The sequence below is a fragment of the Meriones unguiculatus genome, chromosome 17 (assembly GCF_030254825.1).
Source record: "Meriones unguiculatus strain TT.TT164.6M chromosome 17, Bangor_MerUng_6.1, whole genome shotgun sequence".
NCBI lineage: Eukaryota > Metazoa > Chordata > Mammalia > Rodentia > Muridae > Meriones > Meriones unguiculatus.
In genome coordinates, this window is record NC_083364.1 from 14,746,695 (window position 1) to 14,771,298 (window position 24,604).

General features: G+C 42.5%; 1 protein-coding gene across 1 annotated transcript; it reads right to left on the reverse strand.

The window, feature by feature from the left end:
• Positions 1–916: 916 nt before the first annotated feature.
• Positions 917–13,455, reverse strand: LOC110561473 (zinc finger protein 345-like). The gene is made up of 4 exons (XM_021657913.2): positions 13,332–13,455; positions 6,891–7,017; positions 6,634–6,691; positions 917–3,491 (listed from the first exon to the last, which is right to left on the reverse strand). The coding sequence occupies exons 1-4, from the start codon at positions 13,332–13,334 to the stop codon at positions 1,859–1,861; spliced, it is 1,821 nt and encodes a 606-aa protein (XP_021513588.2). The 5' UTR covers positions 13,335–13,455; the 3' UTR covers positions 917–1,858.
• Positions 13,456–24,604: the final 11,149 nt, after the last annotated feature.

Here is a 24,604-nt window from a genome sequence, read left to right on the forward strand (position 1 = left end):
TAAAATGTATGGAAATCTATGCATTACAATGAAGGCAGATTTAACAGGGAAATTTATAGCTCTAAGTGACAACATTAAAAATCCAAACAGTGGCAGGAAAGGGCTCAATGGTTAAGAATTTGGTGCTCTTCTAGGGAATCTGAATTTGAAACCAAATACCCATGTGGAATGGATCACAACTGCAGATAATTCCGCTCAAATGGCTCAAATGTCCTCGTATGTCCCTCTTAGCCACTCACACACACATACTTATATTCACAAAACACATACATATACATAAGTAAATAATAATGTGAATTTAAAAAAATCAGACAGATACCAAATAAACAACCTAAGGGTACATGTTAAGGCATAGGAAAATTAAGAACTCAAACTCCCAATCACTAAATGGGAAGAATTAGAAGAACAGGCAGAAAGAAACAAAACAAGAAAATTAAAAAATTTAATCAGAGAAATGGACTTGGTTCTTTGAAAGATAAAGATAGGCAAACTCTAAGCCAAATTAATGAAGAAGGCAAACATAAAGTAACAAAATTAGAAAAACTTAAGCACTGCAATAGACAAAAGAAATTGTGACAAGTATATTCTACTAAACAAGAAAAATGACAAAAATACACAAATTTGTTGGCTTAAAGGACCTACCATGGCTAAGCCAATATAAAGTATAATAATTTCAGATTTCTAGCAGACATACAAATGAAAACTAACACCAAAACTCCTTAAGTTATTCTGGAACACAAAAAACACAGGATTCCAAATACTTTTTTTCCCATGAAGCTAATATTATCCTGATTCCATAACCTAACAAAAACTCAGTCAAAAAGAAAGTTAATATGTAACCTCTTTGATAAGCACACATGTCAAAGTCCAACCCAAAAAAAACTTACTTCCAAACACAACTCATAACAGTCCTTCACCTTGTTCAAGTTAGTTTTATTCTAGGCATGCAGAGATGTTTCTTTGTACAATAATGAGTAAAATAAATTTATTAAATAGTTTCAGGAACAGAGACTACACAATCGAGGCAATAAAAAACATTTAAAGAAAGTTTAAAAAAAAAACTTTTAAAGAAAGTTCAATTTCCCTTCATGACAAAAACCTTTGAAAGATAAAGGATAGAAACAATTTGATAAAGGCTATATAAAAAATTATAGATGATTTTATGTTAAGTGAAAAAAAAAACTCAAAGTATTCCCATTAAGATAAGAACAGACAAAGGTAATCAATCTCCATACAGTTCAAAACAGCACATGATGTCTTAGCTTGAGCAGTAAGCTACCACTACTGGCTTGCTTCTTTTTGAAAGACATGGTCTCACCCTAGCCAAGGATCAACTCAACTTGAGGCAGTCATTTTGCCTCAGCTTCCAACAAACTGGGATTATAAATGAGTCACCACATTGAATGGCTTCTATGAGAAGAAAGAGACCTTTAAAACACAGCAGAAGAAACACAAAAACATGCTTATATATTGGGGCTAAAATTACACTTTTGCTGATCATGTTTATTTCCACTTCAAAATTTTCATTTTTTTTCTTCTTTTATGGTGACATCTCTTTACTTTGTGTGCATACACATACATTCAGTGTTGTGTACGTGGGACTCGGAAGGCAACTTTTGGGAATTGGTTCGCCATCTCCACCATGTGAGTTCCAGGGTTACAACTGAGATCAAGCCATCCAAAAGAACTGTTACTGCTGAGCGATCTCACGGCCCATCCAAACTCTTGGTGATACCTCCCAATGAAGGCAAGTCGACCACACAGTGTCACACAGTTGACAGCTTTCCAAGTCTTTCACTATGAGACTTAATACGGGTCTCTAAAGATGTAGGACACAAAAAACGCTTTCACATACTGCTCACACAGACAAGGTTTCTATGGTGTGAATTCTTTCGTGCTTGAGGAAATTACCACAGTAAGTAAATTCTTTCCCACAGTGTTTACACACATAAAGTTTCTCTTTCATAGAGTGAATTTTTCGATGAGTGTAATAGGAACTCTGGCTGTTGAAGATTTTTCCACAAAGGTTACACGCAAAATGCTTCTCTGCAGTGTGCGTTTTCTCGTGACTGTTGCGGGTACTGGATGTGGTAAAAGTCTTAGTACAGTGCTTACATGTATAAGGCTTCTCTCCAGTGTGAATTCTTTCATGACTGTTCCGGGCACTTGAGGTGGTGAAAGCCTTTCCACAATGTTTGCACGCATAGGGCTTCTCTCCCGTGTGAATTCTCTCATGCTTGATCAGATCACCAGAGAGAATGAATACTTTCCCACATTTTTTACAGAGAAAGGATCTCTCACCAGTGTGAATCCTTTCGTGACTGTTTCTGTCGCTGGAAGTGGCGAAGGCTTTTCCACAGTACTTACACGTATAAGGCTTCTCCCCAGTGTGGATCCTTCTATGGTTGATAAGATAATCGGAGCGACTGAAGGCTTTCCCACATGTTTTACATACAAAAGGTTTCTCTCCAGTGTGTATTCTTTCATGACTGTTACGGTCACTGGAACTGGTGAAGGCTTTCCCACAATGTTTACATGCATAAGGCTTCTCCCCAGTGTGAATTCTTTCATGATTCATAAAATGACCCAAACGTTTGAATGCTTTCCCACATTTTTTACATACGAAGGGATTCTCTCCAGGGTGAATTCTATCACGACTCCTATAGTCATTGGGACTGGTGAAAGCTTTTCCACAGTGCATGCATGAATATGGCTTCTCCCCACTGTGAATTTTTTCATGAACATTGTGGGTGCTGGAAATAGTGAAGACTTTTTCACAATGTTTACATTGGTAAGATTTCTCTCCACTGTGAATTCTTTGGTGCATGAGAAGGTATTTCAACTGAATAAATCCTTTCCCACATAGCTCACACACATAAGGCCTCTCTCCACTGTGAATTCTTTCGTGTTTTTGAAAGCATGACAAATATCTGAATGTTTTTCCACATTGTTTGCAAATATAACACTTTTCCACAATATGAATTCGTTCATGGCTGATAAGGTGAGTGGAATTAACAAAGGCTTCTCCACACTGCTTACACACAAATGGTTTTACTTCAGTATGGCTTCTTTCATCTGTCTGGTCACCCATAAGGGTGTTCTCGCTGTGTTTGTTTCCAGTGTGAGCCCCCTCATGATGCTGATCACAGTGAAGGCTCTCAGGAGCTGCATTACATGGCTGATTTTCACACGATCGCTCTCTAGAACTTTCAGGCAACTGAAAGGACTTGGAATGACCCATCTCTTCCCAACATTTCTCATGTTTAAAAGCCTCCACAGGCTCCTCACACTCAAACGGTTTCTCTTTAGTTTGATCACTGAGGTGCACATCTGAGGGTGAATTTCCAATGTTCCTGACACACAGACTACTCTCACAGAATGGCACTGCAGGGGGCATGTCCTCATTACCAATACGCTCTGGGGTCTGTAGCTGGGGTTTTTCACTCTGACTATCACGTACATATTCATCGTCTTCCTCAACCACTTGAGTTCTGAAAAAAAAATGAGAAAAGCATTATGGGCAGTGGAAATGGTGAAGGCTTCTTCACAATGTTTACATTAGTAAGATTTCTCTCAAGTGTAAACTCTGGTATGTAAGAATGTATTTCCAATAAATGAATCCTATGGTACATGAGAAGGTATTGGGGCTGGTATATTTTTGACTAGGCAAAGAAGTGCTGGTTACTGACTCCAGTGTTCTACTACAGTTATAGGACTCCAGAGGGAACAGCAGAAAGCCTCCACACTTAAGGACAATCTGGGTCACAGGTAAAGATCGTGTCATGAGTAAATACATAGACTGCAGGGTTTACTCCCACCAGAATTATGAAGAATCACAAACGATAACTCAGCAGTTAAGAGCAGCTCTCCCTGTTCTGGAGGACCAACGTTCTGCTCCCCAATGGGTCGGTTTACAGGGCGTGTGACTCTAGCTTCAAGGGACCTATAGCCGTCTTCTAGTTCCACAGATCCTTCTCACACATGAACCCACACATACACATAAACTAATTTATGAACATAACATTTTGGAGAAAATATTCAGCCAAGGTCCTGGTGTTAGCATATAAGACATTATGTAACATTAGCAAAAACTACTCCATTTAAGAATTTGAAATATATTCACATGTGCTGGTTAGGCCTGGATCAGCATGACATAAGACAGGGCCAGCTGAGAAGCTGGAACTTCAATTAAGAAAATGGCCTCCTCAGACTGCCCTGCAGGCAACTCTGCAGGGGGCGCTTCCTTGATTACTAAGCTATGGGGGAGGGCCTACCTTACTGCGGATGGGTGCATCCTCTGGGGCCTGGGGACTATAAAAAAAGTAGCAGGGCAAGTCGGAAAGCGGTGCTCCTCCATGCTTTCCGCTTGAGTTATGCTTCCAGACACCTGCCCAGCTTAAGCCCCTGACCTTGCTTCACTTGATGACACACTGTGACATAGTGTGAGCCAAAATAAACTCTTTCCTTCCCAAGTTGCTTTTGGTTGTGGTATTTAGAAAGCAACTTAAAACAGACATTGGTACCAGGTCCATGGGTATTGCTGCAACAGACCTGACTATGTTGCTTCTGGAAGGACTATGAAAGTGTTTAGAACTTTCAACTGCAAAAGACAGTGGGTGCTCAAAATCTAATGATCTGTTTTGGCAGCTTGGAATGGAAGAATGCTAAGAACAAGTAGGCAATGGAAACCTGCCTTGTCAGGTGTCAGAGATGTCTGAGTGTGTAAGGGTGATGGGCTACAACTTAGGCCACCTTCTTGGTCACCACGATTGGTATGGCTGATGTGGCTGGCTACAGAGTATCCCCTTCTTCTCTCATACTTCCCAGGGTATTTCTCCTGAAGCTATGTGCTTTGTTTGAAGATGACCTACCTTGAAGAGAGGAGCACCACTCTTCAGTTAAGGATATATGAGTAGCTGCGTTCTCATGCTATAGTACCCAAAAGGATGCTTAAGAGTACCTCAAAACTTTCTGAGTGCTTCATGAGATAGTGTGCATTAAGGATCTATACTTTCTGGTCCCTTGGCTATGACAAACAACAGTATCATTGAGGTGTAATCGTCAGAGAGAGATTTCAGTCAGCACAAAGACCATAGGGGGCAAAGGCTTCACATCAGACTGGCAGCAAAACATTGCAATGAGCAAAATGCAAGATTCTGTCAGGCGGTGTTAATTTTGGCAGTCAGACAGCTGCAGAAACAAAGGGGTCACGGAGAAGGCGAGGCAAAGTACCACGAAAAGCCAGGAGAGGTCACTGCGGTTGCAGTGGAAACGCCAGTACTGACAGGTTTGTTGAGAACAGGTGAGCTGTTGCCCGAAGTGCCAGGTTGGAGTTCCTGAAGAGAGGCCAGCAAGTGAATGGGGAAGGGGTAGCCTGTACGGACCCTAGCATATTAGAGATGCCAGTGCCAGGAAGGACTGCCAAGGGCAGCAGCGGCTGTAGACTGGAGGCAGCCCTAGCCTTTTAGTCAAGGGATATATGCTGTGTACTGCAGAGCCAGAAGAAAGTCTGTGTTCCCCAAGCCCTTCAGAGATGAGAAGATCATGACTGACGGAGCCCAGATGAAGTGCACTGAGCTAGAGAATCTGATTAACATTGTTGAATTTGGGCTATGTTTTGATTGAGATCATGGGGATAAACAAGGAGTCAATTGTACAGGTTAGGTTTTTTTTTATTTTTGTTTTTGTTTTTTTGTCAACTTGACACAAGAAGGGGGACCCTCAATTGAGAAAATGGTTCCATCAGATTGGTCTGCAGATAAGTCTGTAGGTCTGTTTTCTTGATTCATAATTGCTGTCTGAGGGTACCTAGCCCACCGTGGGTGGTGCCATTGCTGAGTTTATGGGCCTGAATTATATAAATTCTATAAGAAATGAAGCTGAGTAAGTCTTTAGGAGCAACCCAGTAAGCAGTCTCCTTACAATCTCTGTTTCAATTCCAGTCTCCAGATTCCTGCCCAGACTTCCCAAGACGAGGGACTGTGATATGAAAGTCCAAACAAGAACAAAAAATAAGCCCTTTCCTCCTAAAGTTTCATTTTATTTCAGCGATAAAAAATAAATTTAAAGCTAGTGAGGTGACTCAGCAGTTAAGAGAACTGACAGCTTTCCAGAGAGCCCATGCTTGACTCCCAGCACCCACACAGTGGCTCACAACTGTCCGTAATCAATCCAGGGGATGGGGATGAAGCCCTCGTATGGCTTCTAAGGGCCCTAGATGAATGTGGCACACAGACATACATATGCAAACAAAGCACACATTAAAAAAAAAAAAAGGAATTCTAAAACCCAAGATAACAACAACAATGACAACACAGCCCTTACATATAAAGTGCTGAAAAAACATCATCAAAATATATCAAATACTTCTGAGTATGAAGACATATTTTTATGTAGAAACCACTGGAAAAGGAAATCTCTTACATAGCAAAATATTACATCACATTTTAATGACATTCGGAAATTATAAAGAAGAGATACTCAAATTCTGAATGATCGGATCCAATGTAGTTTTGTAAACATCCATGTTAGAATTAATTTATACTTAGATATATTTGGATAATTTACTAGGTTCTCAGTTGTCCTATCATTCCCAAACATTTGATGTAAATTCCTCTCTTGAGTATAAATTACCCCAGATTTCTCCTGAGATTTTGGTAGTCCTCTTCAACATTTTCTTCTTGTGTTTTCTCTAGAAGTAAACCCAAAGAAATCATTATGATACAGTCAAACATTATAAACACTTATTACATTCTAAATCTTATGACATGACCAGGAACATGAAATTTACTACGTTTCCTTTCAGCATTTGAAACCACAAAGCACTCTACATCTAAGCAGGAAACAGCTCTCTGAATGAAGAAGTAAAGGAAGCATAGTGTGCGTTTTACCTATGGAGATCAGGTTAAAAAATGTTTCCTTCATCACATCCCTGTAGAGCTTCTTTTGACTGGAATCCAGCAAAGCCCACTCTCCTGAGGTGAAGTTCACAGCTACATCCTCAAAGGTCACAGGCTCCTAGAACAGTGCAGACGGGGATGGTCACTGACAGAATGACAGACAGAATCATCAAAGGCAGACGCTTCTGAAAACACCACTAAGAGATTATGAAGATAAAGATTAATTTGAGAAACTACAGTGATCACAGGAATTAACATGTGAATCCCACTCACTGTAGAGGCACTCACTGACTTGTATGCAGGATTATTTTAGAGGAAGAAGGAACGGGGGAACAAACAGCTACTCGGTACTCTGTTCTGGGTTGTGGTTGTGATTTAACCGTCTGTTTCACACGTTTGCTTTAAGGGTCCTGTCATGATTTACTAAACCCTTCAACCATGAGATGAAACACACTTTTTCTGCCTTCAGTTCTTTTTCTGAGTAGCTCATCACAGCTGTAGGAAAAGTTGAAGATAGAAACAGACACAAAGAAGTGAGGCCATTGCTGTAAATAAACCTGACCAGGTTCTCTGGGCATTTTAGACTTTTTTGTGAAAGAAAGCAGAACTGCTTTTTAATCCCTCTTCCCCCATCCCCCCAAACCTTAGCACACTAGAAGAAGCAAATCTGAATGGATCATTCCGGTAGATACTGCAAAGACAAAAATGATTAAAGAAATTCTTACAGAAGAGGTGCACTCAGGAAGGTTCAGGGGGAAGCAAAGGACTCTGTCAAACTGAGATGGGGACCATTATTTTGCTATTTCGGTCAAGAATGCAGCTTCATTCTGTCCAGGGCCCAGAAATGTAAAGGAACTTGAGTTTCAATACAATCAAGTACTTTAGTAAATGAAAAGAGTGTAAGCAAGCTTAAAGTTTTAAACATGAGGTATCAAGAAAGCAGCTGTAGTTGATATCTGACTAGTTCTAGGCACTAGGACAACAGTGAGGCAAGCACAGAACAAGCAGCCAGAGACTTCAGTGGGGATTTGTAAAAGGTCTGAAAAATACAACTAGCGCCCCATGGATATTCTTCTTTAAACAATCGTGTGTAGGTAACCTTGAAACACATTCTCTATCAGATTTCATGCTTTTAAAAAATGTCAATATGTCTCATAAAGTAACACTTTATTACTCTCCTATATCTAATTCAAATACAGTTTGGAACACATCTGGTAACATTGGAAAATAGCCTGAAATTAATGAGCTACAAAGGGTGCATGTACCATAAGGTAGGCTATGTTCTCAAAATAAGGAGAATCTTTTTATCATTTTGCCTCTGAATAAGGCATCTGATTAGAATCAGATATGTGATAGCAAATAACACGTGCAGTGAGCATGGCTTACCACATGTAACCCTGTACGTCAAAACACGGGATGCTCTGCACATGATCCACCCTTCAGTAGCCAAATCCTTCCTTTCAGAGCCCCGAACAATAATTGGTACCCTTCAGTACTATCTGAATTAGAGTTTTATTAAGGTGAAGAGACTCCGTGCCACGACTCTAAAAAGGAGAAACGTTTAATTGGGGTTCTTATCATTCAGAGGTTAGTCCATTATTGTCACATCCAATAGGATGCCATCACAGAATAACTACATATAAAAAAAATCACAGTTTAATTAAAATTCACTAATATTCAGTGACTTTAATACCAGACTCACCAGTCAGCAAATAAGCTAGATAAAAAATAAACAGAGAAAATCTGTAATTCCACAACATCGTGGGGTCAGGTGTGGTGGGGTCCGCCTTTCATGCCAGCACTCGGAAGGCAGAGGCAGGTGGATCTTTGTGAGTTTCAGGCCACCCTGGTCTGCATAGCGCGTCCCAAGTCATGCACAGCCACATGGTGAGACCAAGTCTTGAAAGACAAATAAACAAATAAACGGCTTCTATTCTAGCCAATCACAATGCAATAAGACTGAAAACTGAGAGCAACAGAAACTACCAAATCTACAAACTCATGGGGATTAAATAATACACTACTGAATGATAAATGTGTCACTGAAGAAATAAAGGTGGTCAAGTACTTCCTTAAATAAAAATGAAGGTACAATGTGAGAAAACACATAACATACAATGAAGGCAGTCCTCACAGTAACATAACTCTAATTTCCTACATTAAAAAAATCAGCTTGCACACAGAAGCCTATCAGAGCTGTCCTCTGAGAACCTCCACCCAGCAACACCTTGAAACAGATACTGAGACTCACAGCCAAACATTGGGTGAAGCATAGGGAGGCTACTAGAAAAGAGGAGGAAAGGATAAATGGACCTAGAGGTGACAAGAGCGCCACAAGAAGACCAATAGAGTCACTTAACTATAGCCCAGAGGGGCCTATGGAGTCTGAAGCACCAACCAAGGGCCAAGCATGGACTGGACCAAGGTCCTCTACATATATGTAGCTGATGGCCAGCTCAGGCTCCATGTGGAGCCACTAGTGAGGGGAGGGAGAGATCTCTCTGACATGGACTATGTTGCCTGCCTTTTGATCACTTCTCCCTGATGGAACTTCCCTACCAGGCCACAGGGGAAGAAGGTGAACTCAGTCCTCTTGCAACTAGATGAGCTGGGGTGTGTGGGAAGGGGGCTCCCCAATTCTGAGGAAGAGAGAAGGGGGGTGTGAGAGGAAGGGTGGGCCTGGGAGAAGAGGAGGGAAGAGCCTATGACTGAGATGTAAATTGAATAAACAAATTAATTTAAAAAAATCAGGCAAGAGCCCTGTGCAGTGCCTCATGCCTATAATTCCAGTACTCAGGAAGGCAGGCAGATCTCTGTGGGCTCGAGGCCAGACTGTTCTACAAGGCAAATCCAGGACAGCCAAGGATACACAGACAAACCCAGTCTTGAAAAACAACAACAACAATAAAAATTCAGGCAAGAGGGATTCTCCTCTCCCATCCTCACCCCCACCGCCCGCCACCTTGCCATGGCCCTCTTGGCTCTTCACTCTGAGGGAATCTCGACATAGGCCACTGAAAATGGCCGACTTTGACACTGGTGTCTTCTGTGGCGATCAAGAAGAGCTTCCATGTCACCAGCTGCCCATTCAGGAAGAATAGTGGGGGCCCTGATGGCTGAGCTCAGAGCTCTGGGACCCTCCCTTGTAGTGCCTCTAGGATCTCCTGCTATTTAGAGGGGTTTCCCTGGGTCTCAAAGATAATATAAAAGATGATCTGGATAATGTCAACCACATTATGATGCTCTGTCTTACTCTGGCCCCTTCAACTCCTACTTTGTCACAAGACATGTGCAAGTGAGAAGCAGGGTTTCTGACCTCCCACCTTTTACCTCTGATCCCTCAACCTTCTGTCAGCGATCTAGAACACCTGACTTTCAGCCAAATCACAGGGAGCTATCGCCCAGCATTCTCTGTGATTTCTACCTTAGTGGTTCCAACATGACCTCCAACCTGCAATTTCTGACTCAGAGAAACTTGCATAACGGGAAACCTGGGACTTTTATCTCATGTGGCAGGAACTTCAGTGGATCATTCTGTGCTGCCTCTGCCCCAAAGGAATCTTGTATAAGACCCCACCCTCGATAATGCCATTCACCTCCCACTCAGACTTCAACTCCCCCTAAAGAAATTCTGGACCTCTGACTCCTCTGACTTGTTCTCAGGAAGTCAGTTCTGCAGGCTGCAAGTGTGGGGTTAGGGGGTTCTTTCTGCTCAGACCTGATCCACCAGGCAGCAAAGCCCACCTGTCCCCTCTCTACTCTGCTCCCCAAAGGTGAGAAGAGAACTCCTCGGTGTAAGGTAGTACCATCTCCTCTCAGTCCCACAGGCACAAATCTTAGGGTTCGCAACCTCTACTCATTCTCCTGAACCCCAATTCCTCGCTCCAGAGCACAATGCTCAGTGAGTGAGACTTATGAAACTGTGCCTTGCAACCCCGGGTTTTTGAGAAAAATCTGCTGTTAACCGTGAAGACTACTAAATCCTTTTAACCCCTGTGCAATGGGATGAGATATGCACAACCTTCTTTGGGAGGCAGGGAAGATACATCATCTTGGGAGTTAGGGCAATGTTGTTCTGCAAGCTTTTCCTATAAAACATGATTTTAAACTTTGAGGGAAAAATACGACAGAGCGCTGAGGAGATGGCCCAGCAGTTAGGCCACTTTGGCTCCAAGTGGGGTCCCCAGCTTCCACACTGCATGGCTCACACTTGCACGTAAACCCAGCTCAAGGGGGTCCAGCACCTTTCTCTGGGCTCTACAGAAACCGAAGCATACCTGTGCACACGCATAGGTATACACACACACACCCCCCAAAATATATGTTTTTCAAAATAGATTAAGACAGATGTCGGATGAACAACCTGAAGAAGCACCTGATGGCATTGGGAAAACAAGAACCCAATGTCCAAATCGCTAAGTGGAAGAAATAACGAAGATCAAGGCTGAAATAAATGAAACAAAAGTGAAAAACAAACAAACCAACAAACAACAACAAAACCCAAACCCACCGAGGTGGAGAGATGGTTAAGAAGAGCACCAGTGGCTTTTGCAGAGGACCCGAGTTCGGTTCCTACGACCTACAAGGTGCATGAGAACCATCTCTAACTCCATTTCCAGACCAGCTAAGGCTCTCTTCTCACCTCTGTGTGGCTGGCAAACATGCTGCATATCCCCTCTGGCAGGTACAACACTCATCTATGTAAAAAACTACATATAAAATATTAAAAATAGAACCTACAACATTGTGTTGGTTTATCAATTAAACAAGAGAGGAAAGACACTGACAAAATTAGAGATGAAAAGGGAGGCATTATAATAGATACCAAAAAGTTTCAGAGAATCACCATAACACATTTAAAAACGTGTGTCCTGAGGCTGGGTGTGGCAGCACACACCTTTAATCCTAGCACTTGGGAGGCAGAGGCAGGCTGGTTTCTGTCAGCTCAAGGCAAGCGCCATCTAAACAGCAAGTTCCAGGCCAGCAAAGGCCACATAGTAAAATCCTGTCTCAAAAGAAATGAAAAAAATGTTCCAATATTCTCATTAGTATGCATTCCGTGTCTGCCACAAGAGGATTATTCTAAGCAGTCCATGAGGCCAGTGCTGCTCTGGAAACTCAGCAGGTCTGAGGGAGGAAAAGCCTACTTTTGACAGCTCTACAGCAGGATGTGGCTGGCCAGCAGTGTTTGCTTGATAAGCATGACCCCCCCTCCCCCCGTTTCATCCCCAGTACCACACTAAATCAAGTGTGGTGGCTCATGCCTTAAAATCCCAAAATTTTAAATGTGAAGGCAGGAGGATCACAAGTTCAATGTCATCTCTACAGCTACATATGGAGTTCCATGATAGTCTGAGATAGATGGAACCCAGGTTCAAAAAAAAAAAAAAAAAAAATAAGGGGCCAAAAAAATGGGTCAGCAGGGAAAAGCAGTCGTCTACCAAGCTTCACGACCTGAGTCTGATCCCTGAACAGAACCAACCCCAATCCCACGAGGCAGGCCTTTGACCTACATAGCATGCTAGGCCAAGGGAGGCCAAAGACTGGCTTATTACATACGAACTTTTAAAAACTGTTTTGCACACTCCAACCAACTGTCAAACACAAAATATTTTCTCCAGAAGGTAGAAAACAAGGGTAGTTTTCTCCCAGATAGACCCTCTCTACGGTTTCCCAACAGTCACAAATTACAGCGTCTAGAGAGACCAACTCTAACCAAGGTAAAGGAGACAGCTGAAGACGTTCATATTTTCCCAAGGACCGTAATCTTGGTAAATACTAAAGTGCCCATCTTGTAGGGCACGGTGGCGCAAGCATTTCAATCACAGTTGTCAGGGAGCAGAAGCAGGAGGATCTCTGAGTTTGAGGTAGGCCTGGTGTATATAATGAGTTCCGAGGAAACTAACAAACAAACAAACAAACAAACAAACAAAAAACACCTTAGAGGCAGAAGCGGGTGAATCCTTGAGTTCAAGGCCAGCCTGGTTTACAGTGTGAGTTCCAGAACAACCGGGACTACGCAGAGCAACACTGTCTTGAAAAACAACCCAAACAAACAAACAAAACCCACCACCAACAACAACCAAAACCCCACATTCCAGATCCCTTCTGCTGGGGAGAAGCAGCCTAGGGCAAAACCATTAAAAACGAAGGAGATCACAGCAAACCGTGACGCGGGGCGGACGGGGGGCAACGCTCCCCGCCTACGTCGCTCCACAGCACAGTGCGGAGCCTGCGTCACCGAGCCGTCGGCGCGATGTCTGCCGGGGCGCAGGTTCGCGTCGCGGACGGCCCCAGACGGGCAGGGACGGGCTCGCGCCGGGGCAGACGCCACCTCAGCCCGCAGCCCAGCGCCGGGGGGGACGTCGGGTCGGCGGCGCCGGGCTCGCCAAGGCCGCGCGGCCCCCACTCCGGCAGCCACCGCGCACTCACCATCTCCAGCCTCGCGCGCACGCGGGGGTCCTCCGGAGGGGCCTGCCGCCAAAACAGGTGACGCGGACGGGAGACAGCTGTCACACACCTCACAAAAGCTACCCGGGATTCAAAAATGGAGCCAGGGGCGGAAACCTCGCAACATCCGCGTCCCTTATTTGACAGCTCCGGCAGGAAAGCAAGGGCGTCCCTGATTGGCGAGAGCTGCTGGGCCCGCCTTCTTCTTCATGAGTAGCAGGGTCAACGTCCTTTCCCGTCGGGGACGCAAGTAGAAATGGTAAAGAAGCGTCACAGTGTGACGCTCCCTTCGGAGCAAGCCTGAGGAATCACTGCATTTAAGCAAACTGAGTGCACAGACCCGCGCACTCAGTGCTCCGTGGGCGCCTGCTGTTGGTTCCACGTAAGATAGCGCCACCGGTTGGCCCTGGACATCCCAGACTCCGTGCCCTCCAAGGATAACCCATGACAAAAACAGGAAGGGCCCCGGGTCACTGCAAGCACAGTATCAGTAATTAGGGCCTGGTGTGCCAACTGAAGAATTTGCCATGAGGCTAACGTCTGCGTCTCTGTCCCTTTCATCCCATTGTATTCCCACTTTGCCTCCTTCCATCTCTTTATTGCCTCCCTTTCCTCACGTCCCTTTATTCTCTTCCTCTCAGAGGAAGGAAATCGATGATGATCAGGTTTAATGACACATTTTAGTAGAGCCTGCCTCTGCCTTCGTAGTGCTGAGATTGAAGGCATGCACCACCAAGTCCCAGCTAACCTCTGTGTGTGTGTGTGTCTCTACTTGAATGACCTAGAATCATCTGGAAAGAAAAAAACCTCAGTTTAAAATCTCCAGCGATATTGGTCTGTAGGCGATTATATGTGTCATATTTATGATTAGTGGTTAGTGCGGGAGTGCCGTTTCTGTGCAGGTGGTCTTGGGAGGTATACTAACGGTAAATGAACGTCAGTCGGAAAGCAAGCCAGTAAGCAGCGCTCTTCCATGACATCTGCTTCAGTTCCTGCTTCTGGGTTCTGCTTGGCGTGCCTGTCTTTCTTTCCTTTATGATGGACTGTATAAGCTGTAAGCGGAACCAAATTCTTTCCAGCTCAGGTTGCTTGTGGTGGTTGCTGGAGTCCAGGTCCAGCAGGTGAGGGATCCTGCTGGCTAGTCCTGCTGACTCAAGCAGCAGGAAAGGCCTGCCCTGGGCTCTTTTTGTTTAGTTTACATACTTTATAAACTTTGCAGAAAAGTGTCAGGCCCCCACCTGTGGATCTCCAGTAGGCAGGCTGGGCCACTTTAAGTTTTGCCCCTGGGAACCCCCTTCATCATTTGCGGGGCACCTCCTCTTCAGCTCTGGGTGCCAGCCCCTCGCCTTCCCTGAGAGGGTTGCTCAGGTCTTCAGGCTGGGCTGCTGGCGCTACACCTTCAGACGGCAACACCTCGCGACGCCAGAGGAGCTGAGGCTAAATCTCCACAGCCCTGGGACCTGAGATCAGATGCCTGGAGAATCTGAGAAACTGGAGCCACAAAGAAAGCAGCACCTGAGGCCTCAGTTACTGCCGCTGACAGGGAGCTCAGAGAGGGAGAGACATGTCCAGCTGGAGCTAGTCTGTGAGCTCCAGAGCCTGTATAAACTAGCTATTCCCCTGAAGCAGGGGGCTTTACATGGTTTGGTGCTGTCAGCCTGGGACCAGGACCAGAAATCTGGCCCCTTAGTATGAAAGTTCACAGTTTATTTGAGGAAAGTTGTTTTGTTTAGTGCAGAGTTTAAGTCTCTGGAAACCCACTGAGGCATGAGTCAGTAGGCCCCTCCCCTACACCTCTTTAACTGTGCTAATGACATTTCGAGCCTCTGTTACTGTCACAAAGGCCCTTTAATAGGACCCGTCCCAGATTATGCTAATTTTAGGTGAAAAGTCTGAACAATAGGCCATCCATGAGTAGGAAAAGCTTCCACCAATCCCTGAGCTCTCCCAAACTCAGGACTTGAAATCCCACCAATCCTCACCCTGGAAAAAAAAAAATCGCTGCCCTAGAAAGCTCCACCCCCAAGAAATCCTATATAAAGGCTGTGTTTGCCTCGTTTTCTGTGCCTTCTCCCAGGAGTCCAGGTGCCACTCCTGGATTTGTCTTTCCACTCCCTGGATCCTCCCATAAATCTCTTTATGAGATTTGCTGCCTGGTGTGACTCTCTCATTGGAAGAAGCCAAGAAGCAACGAAGAGAAGAATAAGTAGAGCAGGTTTGAGGCTCCTGAGCTCCTCAGTTCAGTGGAGAATTCCCTCCCCCTGGGAACTGCAACACTGAAGGAGCAGGACTGGGGCGCCTGAGCGCCTTAGCTCAGATGGGGATACTCTCCCCTGTGAGCTGCAATGCCTTTGCTGAGAAGGCCTCCTCTCAGAGCTGTGTGGTACCTGATCTCCAAAGTTCCCAGGACGCCTTCCCATGGAAGCAGGAAGACAGGCAAGTCCAAGCAGGAAATGTGGAGTCAGTGGTATGAAGACATATAGACATCTTATGGATGAAGCAAGCTCTAATTCTCTTAATTTCCTTTTTTTTTTATCCCTTATACTCAGAATAACAAATGTCTTTATGCAGAAAGAAATCACTTCAGAATCACAAGTCACATATATCAAAAAACAAATTTCCTCAGGAGCCCACATGCAATAAAACATTCTTTCCCCTATCCCACCACCGATAATCACGTCTTCACCACAAAACGATAATTTTTTTATCATTAACAGCGTTTTTGCAAGAAAAGTATATTTTAGCCAGTTGTTTCGTTCTGGCTGGAAGCAGCTTGCAGGTTTCAGTGTAGAAGACTTTTGATCTTGTTTTTCCTTTTCTACAAAATCTTGCTTATCTGGTGGTGTAGTTAACCATCTACTTTCTGTTCTTTCACTCACGGCAGGGTTGTTTCATTTCCTTTTAGAACTCTGTTTTCATGAGCTGCATACCAAAAACCTGTAATTAGATCTGTAAGCTACATAACCAAGAGACTCAGGTCTAACCATAGTTAGAGAAACATTATTGCTCTCTTTAACCACTGGCCTGTCTCCCACTGTTGCAGGATATTTGAACCCATTGTGACACGTTTACAATAAACAGTTTTTAGATTAAAGGTGTGTGTTAGGGCCGAGCCACAGCAAACAAAAGTCAGGTTTTCAACAGTTCACAATCTTATGGTTCTTCAATTTCTTTCTTTAGAGACTTGAAGATCTTGTCATACAGGTCTTTCACTTACTTGGTTAGAGTTACACCACAATATTTTATTTCATTTGTGGCAATTGTGAAGGGTGTTGCTTCCCTAATTTCTTTTTCAGCCCATTTATCATTTGTATAAAGAAGGACTACTGATTTGTTTAAGTTAATTTTGTACCCAGCCATGTTGCTGAAGGTGTTTATCAGCTGTGGGAAATCCCAGGTAGAATTCTGGGGGTCACTTATGTATACCACTGTATCATCTGTCAGTAGTTAGACTTTGACTTCTTCCTTTCCAATTTGTATCCCCTTGATATCCTTTGGTTATCTTATTTCTCTAGCAAGAACTTCAAGAGCTATGTTGAATAGAATGGAGAAAGCGGCAGCCTTGTCTTGCCCCTGGAATTGCTTTAAGCTTCTGTCCATTTAATTCAATGTTGGCTATTGGCTTGATGTATATTGCCTTTATTGTGTTTAGGTACGCACCCTGTATCCCAGATCTCTCCAGCACTTTTAACATGAAGGGATGTTAGATTTTGTCAAAGGCTTCAACATCTAGTAGGATGACAATGTGGGTTTTTTTTGTTTTGTTTTGTTTTTGCTTTCAGTTTGTTTACATAGTGGATTACATTGATGGATTTTCATATATTGAACCACCCCTGCATTCTTGGAATGAAACCAACTTTATCATGGTGGATAGTATCTTTGATGTGTTCTTGGATTTGTCTTGCAGGTATTTTAGTGAGTATTTTTGCACCAATATTCATAAGGGAGATTGCTCTGAAATTCTTTCTTTGTTGAGTCTTTGTGTGGTTTAGGTATCAGTGTGACTGTGGCCTAATAGAATAAGTCTGGCAATGTTTTTTCTGTTTCTCTTTTGTGGAATAGTTTGATGAATACTTGTCTTAGCTCTTCTTTGAAAGTCTGGTAGAATTCTGCACTAAAGCCATCTGGCCCCGGTCTTTTTTGGTTCGGAGACATTTAATGACTGCTTCTATTTCCTTGGGGATTATAGGAATATTTACATAGTTTACCTGATTTTTATTTAACTTTTGTAAGTGGTGTATATCTAGACATTTTTTCATGTTGTTTAGATTTTCCAATTTTGTGGAGTACAGGTGTGTGTAATGAGACCTAGTGATTCTTTGGATTTCCTCAGTGTGTGTTGTTATGCCCCCTTTTTCATTTCTGATTTTGTTAATTTGGGTACTGTTTCTCTGCCTTTTAGCTTTTGTTTTTGTTGATTCGTTGTATTGTTCTCTTTGTTTCTATGTTACTGATTTCAGCCCTGAGTTTGAATATCTCCTGTCATCTACTCCTTTGGGCTCTTTGCTTCTTTTTCTCTAGAGCTTTCCATTGTGCTATTAAGTCACTAATGTGAGATCTCTATAATTTCTTCATTAAGGCACTTTCTTTCTTCCCTGATCATTGAGCAGAGAGTTGTTCCGTTTCTATGAGTTTGTAGTCTTTCTGTTGTTTCTGTTGTTGTAAAAGTGAAGAGTTTAAGTTAGCCTGAATATAACTCCATTTTGAAATAAAGATCTTGACTGGGAACTGAATTCAGGTACCAGGAAATATCACAGAATGTACACCTGGCACAAAATAAAGTTAACTCTCCTACCAACAGCCTCCAGGAAATATAGCAGAATAAATGCTTCATAGAAAATAGAGACAAACTCCCTGGCAATAATCAAGGAGAATCATTGGGAATCAGGTGGGAAAATTCTCCCCAATGTTTCAGATGTGGTTTAGAAAAATATCCAATGTGATTATATGCCTTAGCCATTGTGTGCCTCAGAAAAGGTCACCCCACCCTGCTAAACTTCACCCAGTTCTGTAATGCCAAGGCTTGTGCCCCCCCTGCTTGCTGCCATGGAAACCCCCTGCTCACAGACTTTCCCTTTAAAAATCCTGTTCACTCAGAGCTAGGGTCCCACTTCTCTACTGCTGCGTCAGAGAGACTTGGGTCCCGAGTTCAATTGCTCTCATAATAAAGCTCTCTTGTTATTGCATCGAGTTGTCTTCTGGTGGTCTCTGAGGGTTCCTATGAACCTGGCATTACAAAAGTCTAGCTTTAATTCATAGTGGTCTGACAAGATGCAGGGAGTTATTTCAGTTTTCTTGTATTTGTGAAGACTTGCTTTGTGGCTGACTACATAGCCAATTTTGGAGAAGGCTGGGTGAGGTGGTGAGAAGGAGGTATATTCTTTTTTGTTCTGTAGATACCTGTTAAGTCCATTTGATTCATAATGTTAGTCAATTTCATTATTTTTCTGTTTAGTTTCTGTCTCCATGATCTCTCCAGTGGTGAGAGTATGTGTTGAAGTCTCCCATTATTAATGTGTGGGGTTTGGTGTGTGATTTAAGCCTTACTCATGTTTCTTTTACAAATGTGGGTGCCCTTGCTTTTGGGGCATAGATGTTCAGAATTGAGACCTCATGTTGGTAGATTTTTTTTTATAAGTGTGAAGTATCCATCCCTAACTCTTTTGATTAATTTTGGTTGAAAGTCTATTTTATTACATATTAGAATAGTTATTCTAGCTTACTTCTTATGTCTGTTTGCTTGGAAAAAGTTTTTCAGCCCTTTACTCTGAGGAAATGTCTACCTTTGTTGCTGAGATGTGGTTCTTGTAAGCAGAAGAATGATGGATCCTGTTTTCTCTTCCATGTTGTTAGCCTGTGTCTTTATTGGGGGATTGAGTTCACTGATATTGAGAGATATTAATGACCAATGGCTGTTATTTCCCGTTAATTTAATGTTGGTAGTGTGTGTGTTTTGTGTATGCCTTTTTGTTTTTGCTTTTGTGAAGTTATTAATTACTTGTGTTGGGTGTAGTTAACCTCTTTGTGTTGGGTTTTTCCTTCTAGCATTTTCTGTACATCTGGCTTTGTGGATAAATATTGTCTAAATTTGGTTTTGTCTCTTAATATCTTGATTTTTCATGTAGGTTGATTGAGAATTTTGCTGGGTATAGTAGTCTAGGTTGGTATCTGTCAACTCTTGGGGATTGAAAGACATCTGTCCAGGCCTTTCTAGCTTTTAGTGTCTTTGTTGAGAAGTGTGGCGTAATTTGATACATCTGCCTTTGTATGTTACTTGGTCTTTTTCCCTTGGAGCTTTTTAATATTCTTTCTTTGTTCTGTCAATTTAGTGTTTTAATTATTATATAGTGGGAGGATTTTCTTTTCTGGTCCAATCTAACTGGTGTTCTGTAAGCTTCTTGTATATTTATAGGCATTTCTTTCTTCGTGTTGGGAAAACTTCTATGATTTTGTTGAAAATATTTTCTGGTTCTTGGGGACGGGATTCTTTACCTTCTTCTACTCCTACTAGTCTTAGGTTGGATCTCTTCATGGTATCCCAGATCTTCTGGATGTTCTGCATCATGAACTTGTTAGACTTAGCATTTTCTTTGACTGATGTCTCAGTTTCTTCTATTGTCTCTTCTTCACCTGAGATTTCCTCTCCTGTCTCGCATAATCTGTAGGTGCTGCTGGCATCTATAGTTCCTGTTCTCTTCCTTAGGTTTTCTGTCTCCCAGATTCCCTGTTTGTGTTTTCTTTATTGTTTCTACTTCTACTGAACAGTTTTACCTATCTTCTTCACCTGTTTAACTGTATTTTTCTGTATTTCTTTAAAGGATTTATTTGTTTCTTGTTTAAGGCCTCTACCTGTTTGGTTGTATTTTCCTATATTTCTTTAAGGGATTTATTAATTTTTTTCTTTAAAAGCACCTATCACTTCATAAGATTGGATTGAAGTTCATTTTCTTGTGCTTCAGTTGTGTTAAGGTATCTAGGGCTTACCGTAGCAGGATCTCTGTGCCCTACAGGTGCCATATTTCCTTAGCTCTTGTTGATTGTTGTCTTATGCTGTCCATTATCCATGTTGTTTACCCTGAATGTTCCTGTATGATGCTATGGCATCCAGCTTGGTGACCCCATGCAGAGCACTGACAATGAAGGTTAAGGACAGCACACAGCTCAGGGCAGCTGAAGTTGTCCCAGGGGCACCAGCAGATCAGAGGTTTAAAGAGAAAAGGTTTTAGCCTGTATGATGCTGAGGTATCCAGCTTGGTGACCACAGGCAGAGTGCCTGACAATGGAGGTCAGGGAGAGCTTACAGCTCAGGACAACTGCAGGTGTCTGAGGGCAACTGGCACGACCTATTGCTATTTTTTTCTCCATTAATTTATTTATTCATTTTACATTATGATCATAGCCTCCCTCTTCCCAGACCCTCCCCCCCATAGAACTTTCCCCCAAATTCTCTGCTCTCCTTTCCCTCAGAGCAGGAGAAGGTCCCCCATGGGTACCTAGCATATTAAGTCCCTGTAGGATTAGGTGCTCCCTCTCCCACTGATGACAGAAAACATAGCCTGAGACCAGACAAAGCAGCCCTTGCTAGTGATGATTAGTACAGGGGCTGGAGAGATGGCTCAGTGGTTAAAAACTTAAGCTGCTCATACAGAGGACCCGGGTTCAATTCCCAGCACCCACATGGCAGCTCACAACTGTCTATAACTCTAGTTCTAGGGGTTCTGACACCCTCACACAGATATACATGCAAGTGAAACACCAGTGCACAGAAAACAAAATAATTTTTAAAAGTTATTAGGGAAAGTAGGGTGCTACAGAAACTTTAAAAAAAAAATGATGATTCAAGGGAGGACACACACAAGATGCTAGGTGCATTGCTCAGGGAGGACTGTGTGCAGAGCCCAAGCAGAGTTCTGGGCCTCAGTTTTCCCTATGTTGCCTGCTTTAAAATTGCATCAATGCTCAGTGCTAATCTGTTGTAAATTACAGCTGCTCTCCTTGCTTAAAATTTCAGCTTACTCATGTTTTTTTCCTCTTCCAAAGTATTCTACAATCTTTACATTAAAGTTCATTTCAGGATCTCTGATGTGGGGTAGAATGAAGTTATATTCTAGACTGCAATAGCACAGGAATAGCCTTACTCTAGTTCCTCACAAAACACTTGTTCCCCAATGAATATTCCTGACCCATGTCTCCTGTAAGGATTTCATTCAGCATTTTTGTGTTTGAAGTATCTACCAGAATGAGTCATTCAGCTTTGCACCGAGTGTGTTCAACTATTTTTCCTGTCTAAAGAAAATCATCCTGGTGAGTCCTGGACATTTCTTCAAAAAGAAGTTAAAAATACCTACAGAGAACCTGGTTAGGTTTATTTAAAAGTGTTCCCACTTTTTAAAAAAATTCTATTTCTTATATTAAGCTTTTCATTTGTCTTTCATAAATGAGTCTGAGAAAAGCAACTCAAGGCCGAAGGAGTTTGTTTCATCAAACAATTGAAAGGAACAGTCCATAAAACACAGAACTGTGAAGTAACTGGTCAAATCACACCCACAATTAGAAACAGAGGGTGTATAGCTGTCTGTTTCTCTGCTCCCTCCTTCCATGATGCAATCCCTAGATAACTCATAAAATACTCCCCCTAAAGTAGGTTGGGGTTCCATTTTCAAAATGGCTGCCCTCTGTAGGCTCATAGAGTTGAACCATTTTGAAAATATTAGGAGGCATGGCCTTGCTGTAGTTGACATGGTCACTGTGAATGGTCTTTGGTGTTTCAAAAGCCAGTGCCAAGCACTGTGTCCCTCTTTTTACCTGCAGTCTCTGGATAAGGAGTAACATTCAGCTACTGCTCCGTTTCTGTCAGTCTGAGCCCCACCACGATAATTATTGACTAACCCTCTGAAAGTGTAAGCAACTCTGCATTAAAAGCTGTCTTTTGGACATGTTGTCTCTTGACAGCAGTAGAATAGTAACAGAGACAGTGGTCTTCCTGTATTACATTGAGTAATTCAGATAGCATCCCAAAGATAAGGTCTTCAGTTAGCCCCAATTTACATAATCGCTTAGAGCTGTCTTCAGAAGCGTTTGATGATTCTGTCTGTCAGCCTGTCAGTTACAAGTGACCATCCCCATGTGCCTGTGACCTTTGAGGGTATAGCTGTGAACTTCACCTCAGGAGAGTGGGCTTTGCTGGATTCCAGTCAAAAAAAGCTCTACAGAGATGTGATGAAAATCAGATTTTTGAATCTGACCTGCATAGATATTAAAAAAAAAAAAAAAAGCCCAACATGCTCCTATGGCTTATTCAGTCAGAGAACAACAGTTTCCTGCTGTTGTGTGTAGTGGTGTGATTTGAATTCTTGAAAGAAAGTAAATTTCAATAATTTTTATGGTGAATATGAATGAATCATAATGAAGTCTTTGTGTTTACTTTCTAGAAGAAAATATTGAAGAGGACTGCAAAGATTTTGGCAGACATATGGGGTAATTTATATTCAATAGAAAACAATTTATGTCAAATATTTGGGAATTATGGGACAACTGAAAACCTGACAGATGATCTACAAATACCTGAGTGAAAAATGATTCTACACAAATCCTGTAAGGGAGCATCGAATTATATCATTCTGTGTTTGAGTATCTCACTTATGTTATCTATTAATATCACCAATGTGTGATGTAGCATTAAGCTGTGAAAAAGCTTACCCTGTGGTTTATTACACAAAAGTATTTACTATCTTTCTATATATTCTTTTGAGGCTTTGAACATAAGCGCTATCTATGTTGTTTGATTTTTGTTTGATTTTGGTTTGTTTGTTTGTTTCATTCCCTTGCTGTAACAAATAAACAGCTCTACTGTGGAGCTCATTTGTACTCACACTTCCTTAACCCAGTCAGTCCCACTATAAAAGCACGCCAGGGCCGGAGCTCAAGCCTGGCAGGAACCCGGCACAGGAACTGAAGCAGAGGTGGTGGAGAAATGCTGCTTGCCGGTGTTCTTCTAACTTACTCATACCTATCTCCCTTCTTCAACCCTAGCTCACCTCTCTAGGTTTCATACCACCCACGGTGGGCTGGGCCATTCTATGTCAATCATTACTGAAGAGAACGCCGCCACAGACACACCTAAAAATCAATCTGACAGAGCCATTTGCTCCACTCAGGTTCCTTCTTCTAGATTGGGTAGACACAAGGTAACACCATTGGTCACTTGATGATGCTACATACAAATATGTGACTACTAACTAATGCATATGCTTTCATGTCATGATTATTCTTTTTTTTTTTAAATAATATTCTTATTCTGTTATTTTGTCTTTTTTTTTTTCCAGAGCTGAGGACCAAACCCAGGGCCTTGCGCTTGCTCAGCAAGCGCTCTACCACTGAGCTAAATCCCCAACCCCTTGATTATTCTTATAACTCTTAATATCATAATACATAGCATAATATAATATTAGAAGCCCCCCATGTTTAAAAATAGCCAACAGTTTAAGTGGTTAGTCTCTTTAAAATATTATCTTTTTCAAGCCTACAAGATCTCTACTATAAACTCCTGAAAAATCATAAATAAGTTTGTACTTCTGCTTTTTTTTTAAATAGGAAGAACCAATGCACACATCCACTCAGATCAAAGATAAAAGCAAAACTCAAATTCTACATCATAAATTATGTCTTCTGTCTCCATATTTCATGTTTGGGCTTACTCACATCTCCTGAGTGTTTTGCATGATGGACCCCTCTGCTTCTGCTATGCACAGAGCACATGACTTGACTGGTAATCTCAGACTGTCTACACTGCACCGCTGCATCAGTCCTCGGCAAGGCCAGTGGCTCCCCACATTGCACCTTCACCAATGGCCTCCTGGCATCAGTTCAGGACTCTACCCAAAGCACTTGGTGGCACTCCTTAGTAATGGCTTCTCCTCACCTTTGTAGTGTTAGGCCTCAGTTCACTTCTAAAAATCCCTTCAATCCTGCAATCCCGTGATGCCAAAACCAGTACTGTCTGAAAGGGAAAAAAGCTCCTAAGTTATCATAATCTGCAAACAGCCCGAGATGCAGCCTTGGCATGTTAACCACAGGTCTATGAGCTGTCTGAAATCCTGAAGATTTCTCTTGCGTGGTGCTGTTTTCTTGTCACTCCCAGCCCAGTGACAAGAAAGCACAGATTCTTAATAAAAAAAATCACAGAAGGTTCCTACGTGGGGTCCTTCATGTACCCTCCGTCACTCCTGAAACTGTAGAAGCCAGAATCACATCGT